The following is a 16,979-nucleotide window of genomic DNA, read 5'->3' as shown; positions in this document are numbered from 1 at the left end:
TTTCATTTCTACGCTGTGACATTGTTCAGAGAATTTGCCTGTTAAGGTTCTTTCTGTGACTTCATCTAGTAAGGAACTAGGCTGGAAATGTGCCACAACTTCTGTTTCCAAAGTCAGTCCATTGACCTGCCCTGGTGATTTTGGTTTCAGGATTTATCCTTGCTTTGTTTGTATTCATATACTCTTGCTCATACAGACACTGTCAGCAATGAACTTGAAAGTAGCTTCAAACATAGTGGGAGGATGCCAGCAGTCTTGTACAATTTGGACAAGTCCTAAATGTGCAGTAATTGTGCATTTGAAATTAATGTATTATTGCACTCAGTAACAGAACAACTCACTAGTGTCTAGCTGTCTCTTTGCTTTTTCTCCCACTGTTTCTTGTAGATCAAAGTACAGAATTCTTTCTACTTTGGCTCTTCTTGGAAGCCCATGTAGTGGATTGACAACCCTAATATGGAGCTGATCAAATCCTTCTGAAATAAATCTTACTGGTGTCATCTGCAGTGTTAGGAATGCATATTAATAGAATGGAGAAAGGAAAGCTTGATGTAAAAGTTAAAAACTCTGATGTCTGTGGAACAAGCCCATTTATACAGACAGATAATTCATACTTATATTTAACAATCCTATGACAGGTGGTACAAATGATCCCAACTGGAATGTAGAAGACAGCTCTCACTTTGGAGAGGTGATGATCTGGCACAGCTCTCAGGAAAAAAAAAAAAGGAGACATGCAATCAAATCAGTTTTGAGGAACTTAAATGAGGAACTTAGATGCATTAAAAGGAATTGCATGAAATACTGCTTGAAATAGAATGAGGACCAAGAATGCTTTTCAGCCTTGTATTCTTATTTTACGCATACATCAGTAGTGGTTGGATGGACACTATGCTAAGAATGTAAATTCATTTATTTATACCTGCTAAAGAAAGCTCTTAGGGGGCACAAGAAACTTTCTTCCAGCCCTTTGTAATTGTGATCAGGGATACTTGGAGCAATAATCAGGTTTTAAGTTATGAAGGATTTACTGTCCTACAAAGCTGTGTTATGTAAATGTGAGGTTCTGTCAAGTTGAATTCACCTCGGTTGGATTCACCCCAGTGTAGACATCAAATTGCATCACATGAATGCTTTGGCCCCACCTCAGATGACTCATTCTTCTTTTGCATAAAAAGTTCAGCTAACTTTTCTTTCCCCCTTTCATCCATCTTAGCATGAGAAAATCAAAAAATGCCAAAACAATTTCAAATTTATGTTTCGATTTTGCAACCCATCTATGACATTTTCAGTGGTAAATCAATATCTTCTCCCTTTTGTATTTTCCCCAGATGAACAATTCAATTAAGTATAATACAGTAAACTAATTTTGTCACCCAAAAGTTTTCCTACCCAGGACACATGGTGCATGGGACCTTACCCTTTTTTAGTGATATAACTCCTGTGGTGCTTAGGTGGACAAATGCAAAAGGTTAATGCATTGACATTAGTGCCTGACTCCCTTTCCCTCACTTCTTGCAGGTCATCCAAGCACACCCAGCAGTCTCAGTGTGTTTGAACAGCTGAAGAAACTCCAAGAAACAGTAAGCCAGAAAACCAAGCTGGAGATTGGAGATGTTGTCAGGGTCAGAGGTCACATCCGAACCTATAGGCAACAAAGAGAAATTCAGGCCTCATGTTTTTGTGAGTTTTATGAATCTGTGATATATGTAACTAAAATGTCTGAATCCGTGAAAATATCTGAGCTGTATGTAATTAATTGAATATTTTCCACATTATTTCCTGGGATCTCATTTTTCTAAGGATTTTCATCTGTATATCTTTATTTCAATTGTAGCAGCATAAGGTTAGAAGACACACTATGTAATGTGTGAGGTTAGACTGCCTGTAAACAAGGCATTCCTGGAAAAACTGTAAAAGCTGATTAGCATGCATACAAGAATACCACATAGACACTGTGGTTGGGTGTCTGCAAGAGTGATTTGCTCTTCAGATTTCTCTGTGTTGAAATAGAGCAGCCAAAGCCTGTGAGAAGGGACCTTCTGACCTTCTGTGTCCCACTTCACCAAGGGTGCTGAGGGCTTTGGAGAAGTGGCTGCTCTTCACTACAGCCAATCCATTCCATGGGCAGGCAGCAGCATATGGGCAGGGTCCCACTGAAGCCTGGCTTCTCCTCAGCTCCCTGGCTCTGCAGGATGAGGCAAAAGTGTTCCTCAGGCACAGATCTGCATGCAGGTGCTGCCTCTGTGTCTGACAGCTCCTGGAGCAGCAGGGCTCTGCAGCCCACGGCTCTGGGAGCTTCCAGTTACATAACTTCTTCTCAGTTCCGTGTCTGGGCTGTTGTGTAAGAGCTGGTTTTCCCCAGTGAGGTCTTACAGAGATAATACTGAAATTATTTCTTTTGTGAAGAAAATACTGTCTTTTAAAAACCCTGTGTAAGCCAGAAAAAAAAAATCTAGATTTTTCAGCTCTAGCTTAAGTTTGCAAGGGAGTTCAGCCTCCCTTTCCAGACAGAAGATTTATGAGTATATTCATGAGTTGGTAATAATACCAAAGAGAGCCATGCAATTCAAATAGCCTCTAAATTGCTTTCGCTTTGGCCCAAATAAAGCTCCTTACTACGTGTTAACTTCATTTAATGTATAAAGGCTGCTGAAAGGTAAAATAGAGATCATAAATTCTGGTTAAATAAGTTGTCAGACAAAAGCATAATCTGTAATGCACCACAACAGGCCATTTTACCTCCTTGTAAACTGTAAAAAAAGGATTGGCCTTTGTGGTTTGTTTTTATAAAAACCACAGTGAACAAATTTTGCCAATTTAATACTGGCTGTGAAGCTCTGTTGTGCTGCCTCAGGTTTGCTTGCTTAAAAAATTGTGTGGGAGTCCTGGCCAGGTCTACAAGTTCTCATTGCCTTTCCAGATAAAGTGGATGATCCTGTGTGTGATGTCCAGATTTCGAGAATGCTGGAGCTCCCCTGTCTCTATAGAGAAGTTTATGATAAACCTTTCAAGGGCCCTGAGGAAATACAGAGGTAAATGCAGTATGCAGAACTGCTCCTGGGGCAAAGTATGGGATATTATGACTGTTTACTCATTGTAATAACTCTGGAAAAAAAATAGAGCAGGGCCTGACTGTGATTCAGACTGTATTCATATACAGTAGCAGTCTGCTTTTCTCCTAAATAATTGGTGATACATACAGATGAGATACCTGCCCATAATCTAAGGAAAGAAATATAATGCTGAACTAAAGTGAATATTAGGAAGGAAGTAAAATAATGTGTACAGATCTCTTTCATCTAGTGAAAAAAGATGGGATTTAGAGCAAGATTTGGGACTGAGGTCAGCAGAGAGGATGGAGATGTATCCTTGACTGATGTTGTTTTATGTGTAAGGTTGAGGAGGTATTTCACTGAAATGCTTTCCTGCCCTTGTCAAATCACAAATCCATAACCTCAATAAGCTGAGTCAAACACCCACTCCTGTACTCAGTTTCAGGGTAGCTGGATGCTTATTGGGAGGCCTGGTGCATGTAGTGTTGTTTCAGAGAGTCCAAATCTTAGATTCACAAAACCCTAACAGCAAATGATTGAAGAAGAACAGTTGAATGTTTATACTTATAAAAATGATCTGTTTTAATTAAGGATTTAAATTCAAATTCTTTAAGGACAGTAAAACATCCTTTGACCTTTGAAACCAGTCCAGTGGACTGACTTTATGTAATTGTTCTAAAACACATTTCTTACCTTTTGACATGTTCTGTGTATCCTTGTAGTGGCCCGGAGGGTCAGAATTTCTCAATCCATATGCTGCATGAGAAAGTGCAAGGCTTTCTATTAGAAAACAAAATTCAGACCTTTTACCAGCAGGAGTTGGAGACAGTTGATTCTCTGGTGTCTCTGATGGGTGTGCATCTACCCAGCCCCAGCTGTGAGGAGGTGAGTGAATGCACCTGTTCCAAGCTTTTAGTGGGGGAAGATAATACCATGTACTTTTGTAAAGCATAAACAGATAAGAGACTGGTGTCTTCAGAGGATTCAAAAACCACTAGTGTTTGAGCTTTACACATTAAATAATTATAGAGCTTGAAGAAATCTTGTTACTTTAGACATATAAAACTGGGCTGGAAAAAGTAATGTAAGAACATTCTGTTAATAGGGGTAATCTTGTATTAGGGCTGAGCAATCTTAGAGCCTGCAACAGTCACTGCTGTATTTAGATTTGTAATTAGTAGCTGTGTTAGAAAAAGAGATCCCTTTAAGGTGCTTGAGTTTTTTGAGACAGAGGTTTGAGATCCTGGATCTAATCAGGAGAAGGGAGCACAAAATCTTTGTCTTGTTTCTCATTTGAAGCTCAATATATTGATAGAGATGCAGCTCTCAAGAGGAGGTTATGATGGGTGGATGAACAGTGCTCCCTGCTACATGTTTCTCACTTTGGAAGTCCCTGATTGTGAAAGGATGAGAAGGTGGGATTAAATTGAAATCAGTTTACAGGCAGTTGTGTGTAACCAAACTATTAAGAAATTTTCCAGTGAATTAGTAACCTCTTGATCAGCTGCAGAATGGGAAACAGAACAACACTCATTTTGTAAAATGGCTTTATATTATTCTGTATTAGTTGGATAAATTACAAACCAGGTTTTCAACTTGTATGAAGTGATAATTTTCTGCAAAGCTTACAGTTACATCTTTTATCATGAAAGCAATGGCAGTTGGAGCTTAAGCTGGAGTGTTGTGATTCATTTGTTTACTTTTTGGTTTTCTATAAAGAAATAAATCCCTGGCAGTCATTTTCACCCTGATTTTGATGTGCACTGTAATGTTAAGTGCTATGTTATGTTGAATTCTAATGTTTGTTTAATTCTTAAGAAACCCAAAAAAAACCCCCACAAAAATCAGTCTCTTGCAGACAAGGTCAGATAATAATGAAAAGTAGCTCTTCTTGTTGGCCTTCTTGAAATGCTGCTGATAGCTGTTCTTGATAGCTGAGTTGGGGTTTATTTGTTTGTTTGTTTGTTTTCATTTAGGGCATTTTTTTCTGGTTTGCTTTAAAACAAACATGGATATTGGCACTAACAGAGCTATTCTCACTTTAGACAGAAAATTTTGCTAGTAGATTATCCAACATGGCACCTGGTACATTCTGAACTAGCTGGAACAGTATTAAAAGTTCCCAAACACTTTACAATAAAGGAAGTAGTCGCCATTGTGTCCAATACTGGAAACTTAAATGCTTCAGCATTTATAGAAAGACCAAGATAAATAATTTACAAAGCCATTTAAAGTAGGAACTGGTGCAGAACAAACATAGAAAGACTGAAAAAATCCCCCAAGAAAACTCAACCCAAACAAAACACCAACCAACCAAAAGAAAAACAACTCAAAAACCCCAAACCAAGAAAAATACTGTAGCATCAGTGTTATTAGCAGTCATGAAGAGCTATCATAATAATTGTTAGTTGCTCCTGACCCTGATACAAGGATGTGAGTATATGTCCCAGGAATGTGGGTGCACAGCTGCTTATTTAGAAATTGCAGTTCTACTTATTGTCCTTTACTACTAATTTCTTGCAAAGAAGGTTATCTGTTCTTGCATAAGAAAAGACCTTCAGTTGTCAAGTGGCATGAATGCCTTAGGAGGAGTGCCTAGTAATGCTCTGGAAATGTAGTTCCTTGTTCCTCTACTCCATCTCTAGAAGGTGTCACCTTTCATAATTGGCAAAGGGTCAAGTACCCAGTTCTATCCATGAAAGGAAGTGTAACAGATCTGATTTCTGTCCCTCTTCCTTTCTTTTCTCTTCAGTAGTCTTTTGTTTTGTGCTGCTCTCAAACCAAGAGGATAAAAGGTGCTGCTGATGTGGAACTATGTTATTTTGGGCCTATTTGGCAAGGCAGAAGCTACAGAGCCAACTCAGCTAATTAGGCCATGCCTCAATATACACACTTGTTCACTTCTTGCACTTTTCCTGGATGTAAAAGGATGAGTTATTTGGATGTATAGGTTAATTTTTTTATCCTGATTCCAGTGTTCTAGGGCACAAGTTGCTGTTAAAACTATTTGTTTCCTTTCTCTTTCTTTCCCCCTTCATCTCGTTCCCAACTTATAAAGTACTTACACAGTGTTCATCATAGTGGGAGGGTATCTACCCATGGAATATTTTCCCAGGGAGGTGATGAACTGCTGTGGAGTCACTGCAGTGGAGTGGAGCAGAGGGTGAAGATGGAAGAGTTAGCTGGAATAGTTTGAGGTAGGCAGCATCTCTGTGTTCCTTTTCAGCATTACTTTGTAGCTGAGTCCTGTCCACATCCAATACATGTCCTACAATAAATACCCCATTCCAGTCTTGATGCCTCCCTGGCAGTGCACTCGTCTGCCTGTCTGGAATAAATTTCCCTCTAGCAGATGCATCTGGCAGAACTGAAATAATTTCCTCTTCTCAGACATATACTAGGGAAAATTTAATTTTATAGTCTACAAATTATGAGGAAGAGAATTTAACTGCTTTTAAAAGTAGTTAAAAATTAACAAATTTTTTATGAGTTTTAAAGCCATTGGAGCTTTAATTTGCATAACCAGTTCCCCATCTATCCCAAAGGTGTAGCCTTTTCCCTATCCCTTAAAACAAGTGACTTTTGAGTCTGGAGGGGTGTGTACCAGAAGGAAGACTACAAGTAAAACAAGAAAAAGTAATTTTGTGCTTAGAGAACCTCCAGAGTGTACTTACTGGACTTAAGCAATTATGTTTGGCAAACGGACAAGCCTTTGGTCCCTTTTTTAAAGAAAGCTACATGTTAAGTGGATCCATCCAATTTCTCAACTGAAATGCTTTAAACCAGCCAGTCTTGATTAACAATATTTCTGCCCTTCTGCCATGCATAAGCTATAGTGTGTGCTATTTTAGTGCTGCCATTCCAGTTTGTGAATGTCACTGCCCTGGACACGTAGCTTGAGTTGTGCTTTCCAGAGTGTGCTGTTTGTGCTCCTCTTGATTTGAATATTATCTCAAGGTCACCAACAAGAAGTAGTTAAAGCAGGAAGTTTTGCAGTGCTGTTCACACTGTCTGTGTCTACCCTGTTCATTGTACTGTAGGTGTAACACAGTTCACTGAATGTTCTTGATGCAGGGTCTTTGTCTTTCTGCCTCTTGAGGAAGTTTCACCACTGCTTTAAATATTATTTAAATATTTTTAAATATTATTTAAACATTTAAAAATATTATTTTAAATATTATTTGCTATAATAAGCTGCAAAGCTTATTATAGGACTTCAGGACTGACACATCCAGGATCACTATTATTCAAATTGTCACCTGCCTAAGCCCAGGATTAAACATTACATGAGAAAATGCAAAAGGTGATTCCCTGAGTAGAATCACATGTGTTGTTATACCAGGAAACTTTAACACCATCAGGGTGTGATTCATAATGAGTCAAAGGTTGCATAGTTCCAGTGTTTTGAACAGACTCACTAATTCCTTTGCTGCTTCATTTCTTTGACCTATTATTGATTGTAGAGAGAATTTGTCTTGTTTTAAAGATCTGAGAATAACTGGTTGCACAGCACCAGCCCACTAAGCTGTGTGAGGCCTATCAGATGGAATATATTGATTAAAGTACCAAGTTAATTCTGGATACATAGATTCTTCTGTTGGCTTTGCTACAGAGCCCTTGGCCATTCTTGGGAGTGAGGGTAATGATAGTAAAATTATTCTTTAATAGCTGCTTCTGTGTCAGGTTACACACATACACACACACACACACAACATGTTTTTCAAAAGGGATGACTGATCCTTGAATGCTCCTAGGTTTGGATGTACAGCTTCATTTATTTGAAAAGGACCTGATTTGGAAGAGAGGGGGAAGACCCTGCTGTTACTGCTTCAGAGAACCTGAAATGGTGCACCCTGAAACTAAGGCATGCCCAAGGGGGGCACTTTGCAAAAGGAGGTGTGAACACTGGGAGAGGTATTGGGGAGAAATACTATTGACCTGTGCATTTGCAGGATGAGATGCTGGAATTACTTTGGGTGGACCAAAAGAGCAGAATAAGCAATTTCAGTCTGTGTTGACAAAGAAACTGAATTGCTGTCTTACCCAGAGGAATGGAGAAGAGGAAGCATGTTCTAGAGCACACAAAGAAAAAACCTCAAAATTTTCCTGTCATTTTATGGTACCATTGAACACCAATAATACATAATATTTTTGTATTAATATATAATATGGTACTATTAAAGCAGGCAAGAGCCCTATTTTGGTTTTCAGAAACAGTCCTTCTGCCATGAAGCCCTTTTCCATGGATTCTGCAGCACATATGAGAGAGTGCTGATATGGAACAGCTGCTTACTTATAATAAGGCCTTGCTGCTTTCACTCTGTCAATGCCTTGACTTGCATTCTTAGTGATTCTGTTTCACTATCCATCCAGGCTGAGCTGTGTGTCAGTTCACACAGAGTCTGTTTTTAATTATCTCCCTTTTCTGACAGGATTTCAGTGGTAAGCCAAACTGAATAATTATTGTGCTTCTTTGGAAATATTTTTATCTTTTTTTCTCCCCAAATGTTTGCTTTCACATTAAAAATTGATCAGAGTCTTGAGTTGGTTGCTTTGCTAGCAATTTCTTACATTCTTGAGGATTTATTACTGCATTTGAGTGAGAGGCAAAGTCTCTTCATTTTACATACGGCTGGGAGAATGTGCTTTTCTGTGAGCAAATATTCACTCTTCACTTAATCCTTCCTGCTGCATTTTGTGTTTGTTTCTTCAGTTCATCAGAAGAGGCACAATGAAGAGAAATACCTTAGTGGTATTAACACTGTGACTGGAACAGTGTCCAGATGCATGGCCAAGTTTGTAATTAGAAGTAGAGCCTGTTGTTATCCAGATTGGTGCTATGGTGGACAGGAGGACAGACAAGGTTCAGGCACTGAATCCTTCAGTCTGAAACAGAGGAAACTGAACTAAGAGCCATTGTTCTGTGTTAATTATCTTGAAGTATTCAGCAATTATTTTTGCTGGTGATTTGAGAGGAAAAAGAGAGTTAGCTGTTGTGGGACAGAGAGAGAGATGTGATTATGGCCTGTTGAAATCCTGAGGGTTATCTGGAGGAACAGGAGAGACAAACTTGTGATGCATGCTAGCACCAATATCCCTTTTGGATCCCAGAACTATTCCCAGTTAGGTACGTCAGCTTGCAGGCTGTTGGAGTGTCCCTTGAGAACTGCAGATGCATTGAATGAGATTCTTCCTTTGCTCCTGTGGTGTCCATTTCACACATTCATGTACTTTCTTTCTAGTTTATGATGATTGCCTGCTTCACTCCTCAGTCTCTGAGCTGCTCCTGGTGAGTGAAGTAGGATATGTCAAGTCTGATATTTTTGTTCAGAACAGGGTGGGAGCATTTATGGTGATAGTTGAAGGAATAGCTTGGCAAGTCTTGCTCTGGTTGCTCTGGTGTGGTTCTAGTTATCACATGGTGGTTTGTGGGTAGCAGTTTAGCTCCCTTCTCAAAGAAAACCACAGGGAGCACAGTGTGCTCCCAACAGATGAGAAAACAGCAATTGAGGAACTGAAGCAGTCTGCGTAGATAAATGGGAGGTTGAAGGACACAGTAGGACAGATGGAGATGGAGAAGAGTTAATCATAGTCTTGCTCTTATCTACACATACTTTCCCTTCTCCACAACTAATTTTTTTCTTCTATTTCCCTAGCTGTCATTCCACTCTCTTAGCTCTGTTCTATTTCCAAACAAACCCTGCTTTTCCCTGTTTTTTTTCCCTCCCCTTCCTTCCTTCTACTCTGTTAGATGTGTCCCAAACTCAGAACCTTGTGTTCTAAATAAACTCAGCTAGGACTTCCAGACACATTGTTCTCCTTTCACAAAAAATTAATTTCCCACCTACCCTTAAAACTGAATCCTTTGCTTCCTTGTTTTGTATGCTTGTCTTAATTTGTTGCATGCTCTTTATCCTTTCACTTCATTAGGCTGTGGAGAAGCTCCTGAGAACATGACCAGGATGTTTGTAAAAATTTGGAAACAAAGGGGGCAAGAAACAAATACTGATTTTGTCAGTTTTCTCCTTTCCCTGAAATCAGAAGATGGGAATCCAGTCCTCAGCACTTGGATTCCTCCTGAACATCATCTTACAAAGTACTGATTTTCGTACCCTTATTACCCGGAAAACTCTGAAAGTGAACAAAGCTCGATTAACAAAAAAGTCAAATGATCTGCAAGCATCATAAGAATATTCCAAAAAAAGATTTCTTGGTACATCACCAAATAGCTGCTAATCACAAAGAAAGCAGTTTAGAGATTGTGGTTCCTCAAGATTGGTACAAGCTTCTGGTGTTTGGGTTTTGTTTAAAGCTCAGTGATATTGATTATTTCATACATAGCAGATATGATTTGTGAATTACTAAATGAAGAAAAATGTGTAACAAAATTCATGTTAAAGAGGATCTGAAGTCATCTTCTTCTTGAAAGCATCTGGATGCTTTTTTGATACCATCTTTTCCTGGTAACTTTAGTTGAGCTGAGATTTCTCACCATCTGCTTCATTCCTTTCTTTCCATCCAGGTGAAATCAGAAAGTAGCTCCAGTTCCAAAAGGATTCATGGTGTTTTCAAGGAAGCAATAAAGATGCTACAAGAAAAAGGAGTGGTTTTCCAGAAACCTAGCAGCTCCAAGGACTTATACTATGTAAGGAACTGAGCAGTGGTTGCAAACAAGTTCAGTGGTATGACTCAGTAAAAACAATAAAAATATTACAGAAATAGTAGAAATGTTTCAGAAAGAGCAGCAGGACATCCAGTTGCTCTCAGTTTACTCAGAAGTATTTTCTGCAATTTACTTCACAGTTGGTTGTACCTCTGTATCACCCACTGAGTTGTTCCAAGTTCTGTTCTGTGTTCACTGGGCTGCCAAACTGCTCTGATCCAGCTGAGCTCACTGAAACCTGGGGCCTGGGACAGTTCTCCTTATCCAAGTGGGTTCAAGCTTGTTGTTCTGCTGAGTCAGTCACCCTCCTTTGGGTCAAACTTAGTTGTATCATGTTCTTTTCCTAACTCATGGATGCTGCAAATAGTAGTAAAAATATTGCCTGAAGATTTGACATCCATTATTAGTCTTGGAGGCAGCATAAAATGCAGAGTGTAATTATGACAGTGTTAGCTTAGAATACACCATGTCAGTGGATTGTTTTTCAACAGCAAGGGCAGTTTCTTCTTTTTTCTTCAGGTAACTGACCATGATAAGGAGCTGTTTAAAGTGACCCTTGATGTGATTAAAGAAGACTGTCGAAAACCCAGGCGTAAGTAGCAGAGTGATCAAGCTCTGATGAGCTGGTGCTGATATACTGATGACAATATCTCCTCCTGCTGCTGGGTTGGATATGCTGCTTGTCCTCACCCTCCAGCTCGAGCTGTTGCCAGTGTAGCTAATCAGTACAGATAAGAGCAGGAGTGCAGGAGCAGCTTCCTGTGAGCATGGAGAGAGATGAAGAGCAGGTGTGCCCAGCAGGAAGCAAATTTCTCCATCTGAAATAAGCAGCCATTATCTTAGATCTGTATCTTTTAAGAATACTTGGATTTTGGGAGGAACCAAATGTAATGCAGTCAGGTCACCACCTAGCAGGTGTTGCTCTGCACTCTGGAGAAGTAGCAAATCTTGCTGGTTCAGTTTCTACAGGGGAGTTGACACAAAAGTGACCATGCAGAAAGATGAAATCCCCGCCTCCTTTAAGTTAACAATACAACTTGCTTAAGTCAGTAGGATATTCTCTGGAGATTTTAAGCTCGGGTAGAGCTCAAATGGTATTTTTTTGTAGTTAAGGATTTCAGTCAGACAAAGTCTATTTCTTTTCCGATAACATGCCTCAGGTGGCTTCTGAGTTATCCCTGTCCCTCAAACTGTTGTGTCCTGTTTCCAGAGTGATAACTTGTGCTTGACTTGAATGTGTTCTAATTACACAGGTACATTGCTACAGAGTGTCTTTCAGTTCATGGGATAGAATGTGTCAGCAGGGATCACTTGCTGCCGGAGTACAGCTATTTGTGGGACAGAATGTGCTTTAGTATAGAAAAAATGACTGACTGGAACATAAGGCATAAAATCTTAAATTGCTCATATCCCTATACTATCATAACTACAATAGCACTTGTAGGACCTGGAGTATGATGGTTATCCTGCAGTGGAAAAAAGGCTAAGTGAGGCAAAATCAAGTTTGAGTTTTAACTGTCTCTCTTAAGTGGTACAATTGTAGACAAGGTCTTGGGAAAAGAGGTTACTGCTGGGCATGCAGGTTAATATGGGCTTGTTTGCCTGAGGGTGTTTCAGTGCAACAAACTGCTGTATCACATTGTTTTATTGTCTTTTATCCAGTTAACAAATATCATTTCTCTAAGAGTCAAATCATTCCTTTGCTCATTTTATACATCAGTTAGTTCTCCTGGTAACCTGCTTATTTAATATAACCATGCCACTATCAAGGCCAGAACCTCTATACAGTTGACAGAGGCACTGAGTGACTGCCTACTATTTGTTCCCTTTTTGTGCATTGGTCAAGTACTCTGTGTTCTATGAGAAGTTGGGAAGTTCTTTCGGTCAGGAAAGTCAGCAGCAGAGAGTAATTTGTAGATCAGTCACAGAAAAGACTTTGAAGAGTCCTGAGTCCTCAAAGCCATGTTTTCCATAATAAGCAGTTTAAATTTAGCAACTGTTTTACAAAGCCTCTTGTTCTCCTTGAAGCTTTCCTCCTACTTAGTTTCCCACTGCGAAGAGGACAGCTTCCAGGTCAGTGTCCCTTTTCTGCTTTCCAGAAGGACCATTTCAATATCCTGGTCCTTGGCAGTGGAAGCAAAGCCAAGGAGCTTCAATCGAAACTAGCAGGCACGGCGGTATTTGTTGTCCGAGGATGATGCAAGAGTGCGGAGCTGAGCGTGGCTGCCGGCCCCCCTCTGCTGGTGGGAGCTCCAGGAGCGAGAAAACAGGGACATGGCCGTTCACCTCCAGGGCTTTTTCTTGTTTGTTCCAAGAAATTCCTACCCGTTTTCCTCCAAGAGTAAGAGTAATCTTCCATGACAAGAGGGATGATTTATGATAAATCAAACTCTTCTCTCCAATGAGTTACTTCTCTGCCAGTTTTCCAGGCAACGCCTTGCCCCATTGCTGTAGTTGTGACACATTCCCAGGCCCAACCCAGCTGTCTGAAACTATTGTACAAATTTAAAAAAAAATCTTGCCTGCCTACTCAGAGCTCTACAAGCCCTGATCTGTAATGTGCCTACCTGACAATCCTAGTCCTTGGCTCCACTTATAATTCCTCATCTTAAATGCACTCATGAGACACCACTGTGGGTCCATCTAGAAACTTAATATAGCCAGATAGCACATTTTGACTTCAGACTGAACTGCAAAATGGATTTGGGTTTTGGTTTGTTTCTTTCTTTGTTTTATAAATTTGCTCTGTTTCTCTGTTTTATAAGTTTTTTGCTTCAATCAGGCTAATGGTAGAGAGGACAAAAACCAGAACCACTTGAAGTTAAATTTAATATGTCAGAATGTACCCTGTGTGGGACATCTGCAGTTAGCAAATGGTAGTTCTAAAACTCTCTCCCTTCTGATGCTGGTTGTCAGGCAGGACAGTAATCACTGCCTGGCTTCCCTCAGCTGCTGGACAAAAGCAAGAACCCAGGATCTCAGTGAAAGAGGACAGGAATGTTTTGGGGTTACTTAATCATTGTACACACCTGCAGCTTCCCCAAAGTGCTGTTTTCTACCAGCATCTAGGGGGAAAGTACACATTGTACTGTTAGGTAACACCTGAGTCATTAATGTAATTCATTGAGATTTAAGTTACTCTGGATCAGGGATGGGCAATTTGACCTTCTTATGACAAACCTATGACAAATGCAAAGTGCAGCTGCCCTTTTTGTTTGCAACAACAATCACTATGACCAGGTAGAGGCATTGTTCTGTTCTCTGCAGTTATCTCTCCCAGGGTAGTGGACACATTTTTGGCTATTGGCCACAAAGGGCTTTTTATCATGCTGGATACTTCTGAGGAAGTATATCTGCCTGATTCACAGCCTAATCAGAGCTAGGCTGAACTGTTTATTTACTGCTATCTACCAATGACTTTTCTCAGCAGCTTTTTCTAATCCAGCTCTGGGGCTCAGCAGATTCGAGAGTAGAGAATTAACTAAAGAAACAAAAACCAACAAAACATAGTGCCCTCCCTGGCCCATGGCAGTTTCTCAGTACCCTTATCAAACTTGCCTTGCATCACGTGAGCTAAGGAGAATAATTTGTGCTGATAAATCTGATTTATGTCTTTTTGCAATTGTCAGCTGCTACGGAGAAATATGTTGTGGACCTCAGCACTTGGGGGACTGGGAGCTTGCAGCACTGATGATTAGTGGAGGAACTGATGACTGGGACAGCTTCAAACAGTGCCCCACCTGGCACAGAATAGATGTGTGCAGCCATGAAAGACCTCTGTGCTTGCCCCTAGCAAAGGGGGTTATTTAAAACTTCTCTTCTCTTGTACATTGCAGGGCTAATTCCACTTAAAAGGAGATAAAATCTGATACTGATGGTTCCATGACTTCCTACTCCCATAATTGTCTGGGTGGTCTGCAGAGTAGGGATGGGATAGCATTGTGAGTTGCAGTGCAGCAATTTTTCCACAAGATGCCAGCGTTGGGCCAGCGGTTACAGGCCCTGGCCACGCACCTCCCTGCTGTGCTTGAAGGTTGTGAAGAGGGTTGTGAAGTTGGGTGCCAGTAAAATGACTTTCATTTGGTTCCTTCTGAAGTTGCAAAAACTGGATGGCCTGCACAGGTGCACAGTGGAGATGCCTTTACATTATTAAACTCCTCATCAATTGTACTGAGCCTTGTATGTTAAGAGTTGTCAAGACTGAGTTATCTTTCACCCTCATTACTAATGTTACAGCTCTGACACTTCCCAGAAGAGTCACTGGGAACAGTTGATAATTGGAGAACTGTAGGCACAGAGAGGATCTCTTTCTTCTGAATACATGTCTGCTTCTGTATCTAGGGCTCTGGGATTTTTCCAGATTGATCTGTATTATGATAGTTCAAAAGAGACAGACTGAAATATTTCTTCCATGCCTGGCTGCATTTTCCTTTTTTCTGCAGATGCTGAAAAAGGCTGCCATTTCCTTCATGTCCTGAGTTGTGTTCAGCAGAGCTACAGCCCCTCTCTGCCTGAAGTGGTGATGCATCGTGTCTTGGAATTACTGGAGAGTAACAGTGATGTTGTCAGCACTATGGAAGGATATTTTATGGTATTTTAAAGAGAAAAGATAAGAAAGAGAGGTTGAGAGACTGTGAGAAGCTGTCATTAGCTTGTATGATCTAGATAGTTGATAAAAAAGAGCCTTTTGGTTCTCCAAATGCTATTTTTCTCCAGCTTCAGAGAAATTGTTCAAATACTTGTTTTAATATTCTTCCTGACTTCCTTGCTATTCCTAGTGAAAGTGGTATCAAACTGATTCTGGACATTCTAATCTAGCAGGGAAACTGGAAAAGAAACTGTGCTCTTGGAGTAAGAAGAGACATTGACCATCCTCACATCTGCATCCAGTGGGCCTAAAGAAAAGTCACTGCTAAAGATCACTGTTTACAGCAGTGGTCATCTCAGGAGATATTTTTCTGGCTTAATGATTGATCTTGCTAGGTTTCATGTGGTAATAGCTGTAGATCTTTCTTTTTATGTGAACCTGTTAACACCTAGAGAAAGGACACACAAACAGATTTGCCTGTCCTTCCTGGCAGTGCCTGGTGCATCTTTGTCTGTGAATATGTGTTCCTCAATCTGGACAGCTTTCCCACTACTAAAGCAATCCTCCCCATTCTCTGTAAAGTAATATTCAGGAATGGGGTCCTGCATCCCTTGCCCACTGGTTGTCAAGCATGCCTCCATTCCTCTGCATTCCAATCTGTGGTACTGATGCCTGTTGTTGCAGTTTCTCTTCAGACCAGAATTCTCAAAATCAGCTACTATTTTGCTGTTTCAGTTGTTTTCTTAAATCACAAATGGTCAAACATAAATTTGATGCTTTGGAAAAGAAAATACAGAAGCCTTTGAGACCCACTGTAATCTCCTCTGCCTGTTGCTTTTTGTCTTTTATTCTTTGTCACTTTTGTGGCAAAATACTGCCCATATCTGTGCTTACAGAAGAACACAAGGCATAGATGAAACAACGTTGGCCTAAAGAAGGTTACCATGCAAGATGTTTGATCTGGAATAATTATATGCAACAGTTAAAAAGCAAAGTTGTTCAATATTTATGCTTAGAGAGAGCTTGCTGCTGCAGGGGCTTGTCTGTTTAATAATCTGTTTAATTTATGGTGTGGAGGTGAGACCTTTAACTTGAAAAGAGTACAAAAGATTGAATTTATCCTTTTTTCCTCTGCACCTTCCCTGTAACAGTTGAAACAGCAGACTCCCAGGAGGCAGCTGTAGTGGTAAAGCCCTATATATGGATTGACATAGCAGGGAAAAATAAACCATATGCATGAGGAAAGCCAGTGAGTAGCCCCATGTGTGCCAGCTCTCTGGTTTGTTATATTATCTGCCTCACTCCAAGCCCTGGCTGCAGTGAGATATAGGCTAAGAGAAAGGCTTGACAAAATATTTTGCATTTGCATTTAGAGGCCCTGGAAAACTCTGGCCTTAAAGAGACGGTGAGTTTGTTCTAGTAGAGAACTATGGATGAATCATTCATTTGCTGTGTGCTCCCTACTTGCTGCAGGACTCAGTAGTTGGTTTCCTCACAGATTTCCCTACTCCTCACGTTGCTGCTCTGCTCTGAATCAGGTACCTTCTAGTCAGATCTTAATATGGGCCCTGAATGGGTGCTGAAGGGATGTACCTGTGCAGAAGGAAATAGAAGAGGATTAAGGAAGAGTTGTAGAGTGTTTATTCCCCACTCCCTCCCCACACCCTGAATA

The 16,979-nt window shown here is 40.3% G+C and overlaps 1 protein-coding gene across 3 annotated transcripts in view; it reads left to right on the top strand.

The window, feature by feature from the left end:
* The window catches only part of STN1 (STN1 subunit of CST complex), a 38,277-nt gene extending 22,157 nt beyond the window's left edge, over positions 1-16,120 (top strand). For 2 of the 3 annotated variants that reach the window (XM_066554727.1, XM_066554728.1), the window contains 6 exons: positions 1,522-1,683; positions 2,924-3,035; positions 3,779-3,941; positions 10,579-10,701; positions 11,239-11,311; positions 15,162-16,120. In XM_066554727.1, the coding sequence (XP_066410824.1) occupies positions 1,522-1,683; positions 2,924-3,035; positions 3,779-3,941; positions 10,579-10,701; positions 11,239-11,311; positions 15,162-15,319 (791 nt within the window). In that variant the 3' untranslated portion in view covers positions 15,320-16,120. Of the gene's footprint in view, positions 1-1,521; positions 1,684-2,923; positions 3,036-3,778; positions 3,942-10,578; positions 10,702-11,219; positions 11,312-15,161 lie in introns of those variants that run through there. The other variant, XM_066554729.1, reaches the window with a different exon arrangement.
* The last annotated feature ends 859 nt before the right edge of the window (positions 16,121-16,979 follow it).

Source organism: Molothrus aeneus, chromosome 8 (genome assembly GCF_037042795.1).
Source record: "Molothrus aeneus isolate 106 chromosome 8, BPBGC_Maene_1.0, whole genome shotgun sequence".
Taxonomy (NCBI): domain Eukaryota; kingdom Metazoa; phylum Chordata; class Aves; order Passeriformes; family Icteridae; genus Molothrus; species Molothrus aeneus.
The sequence above is the reverse complement of the archived record's forward strand: the minus strand, read 5'-3'. Positions and strand labels throughout refer to the sequence as shown.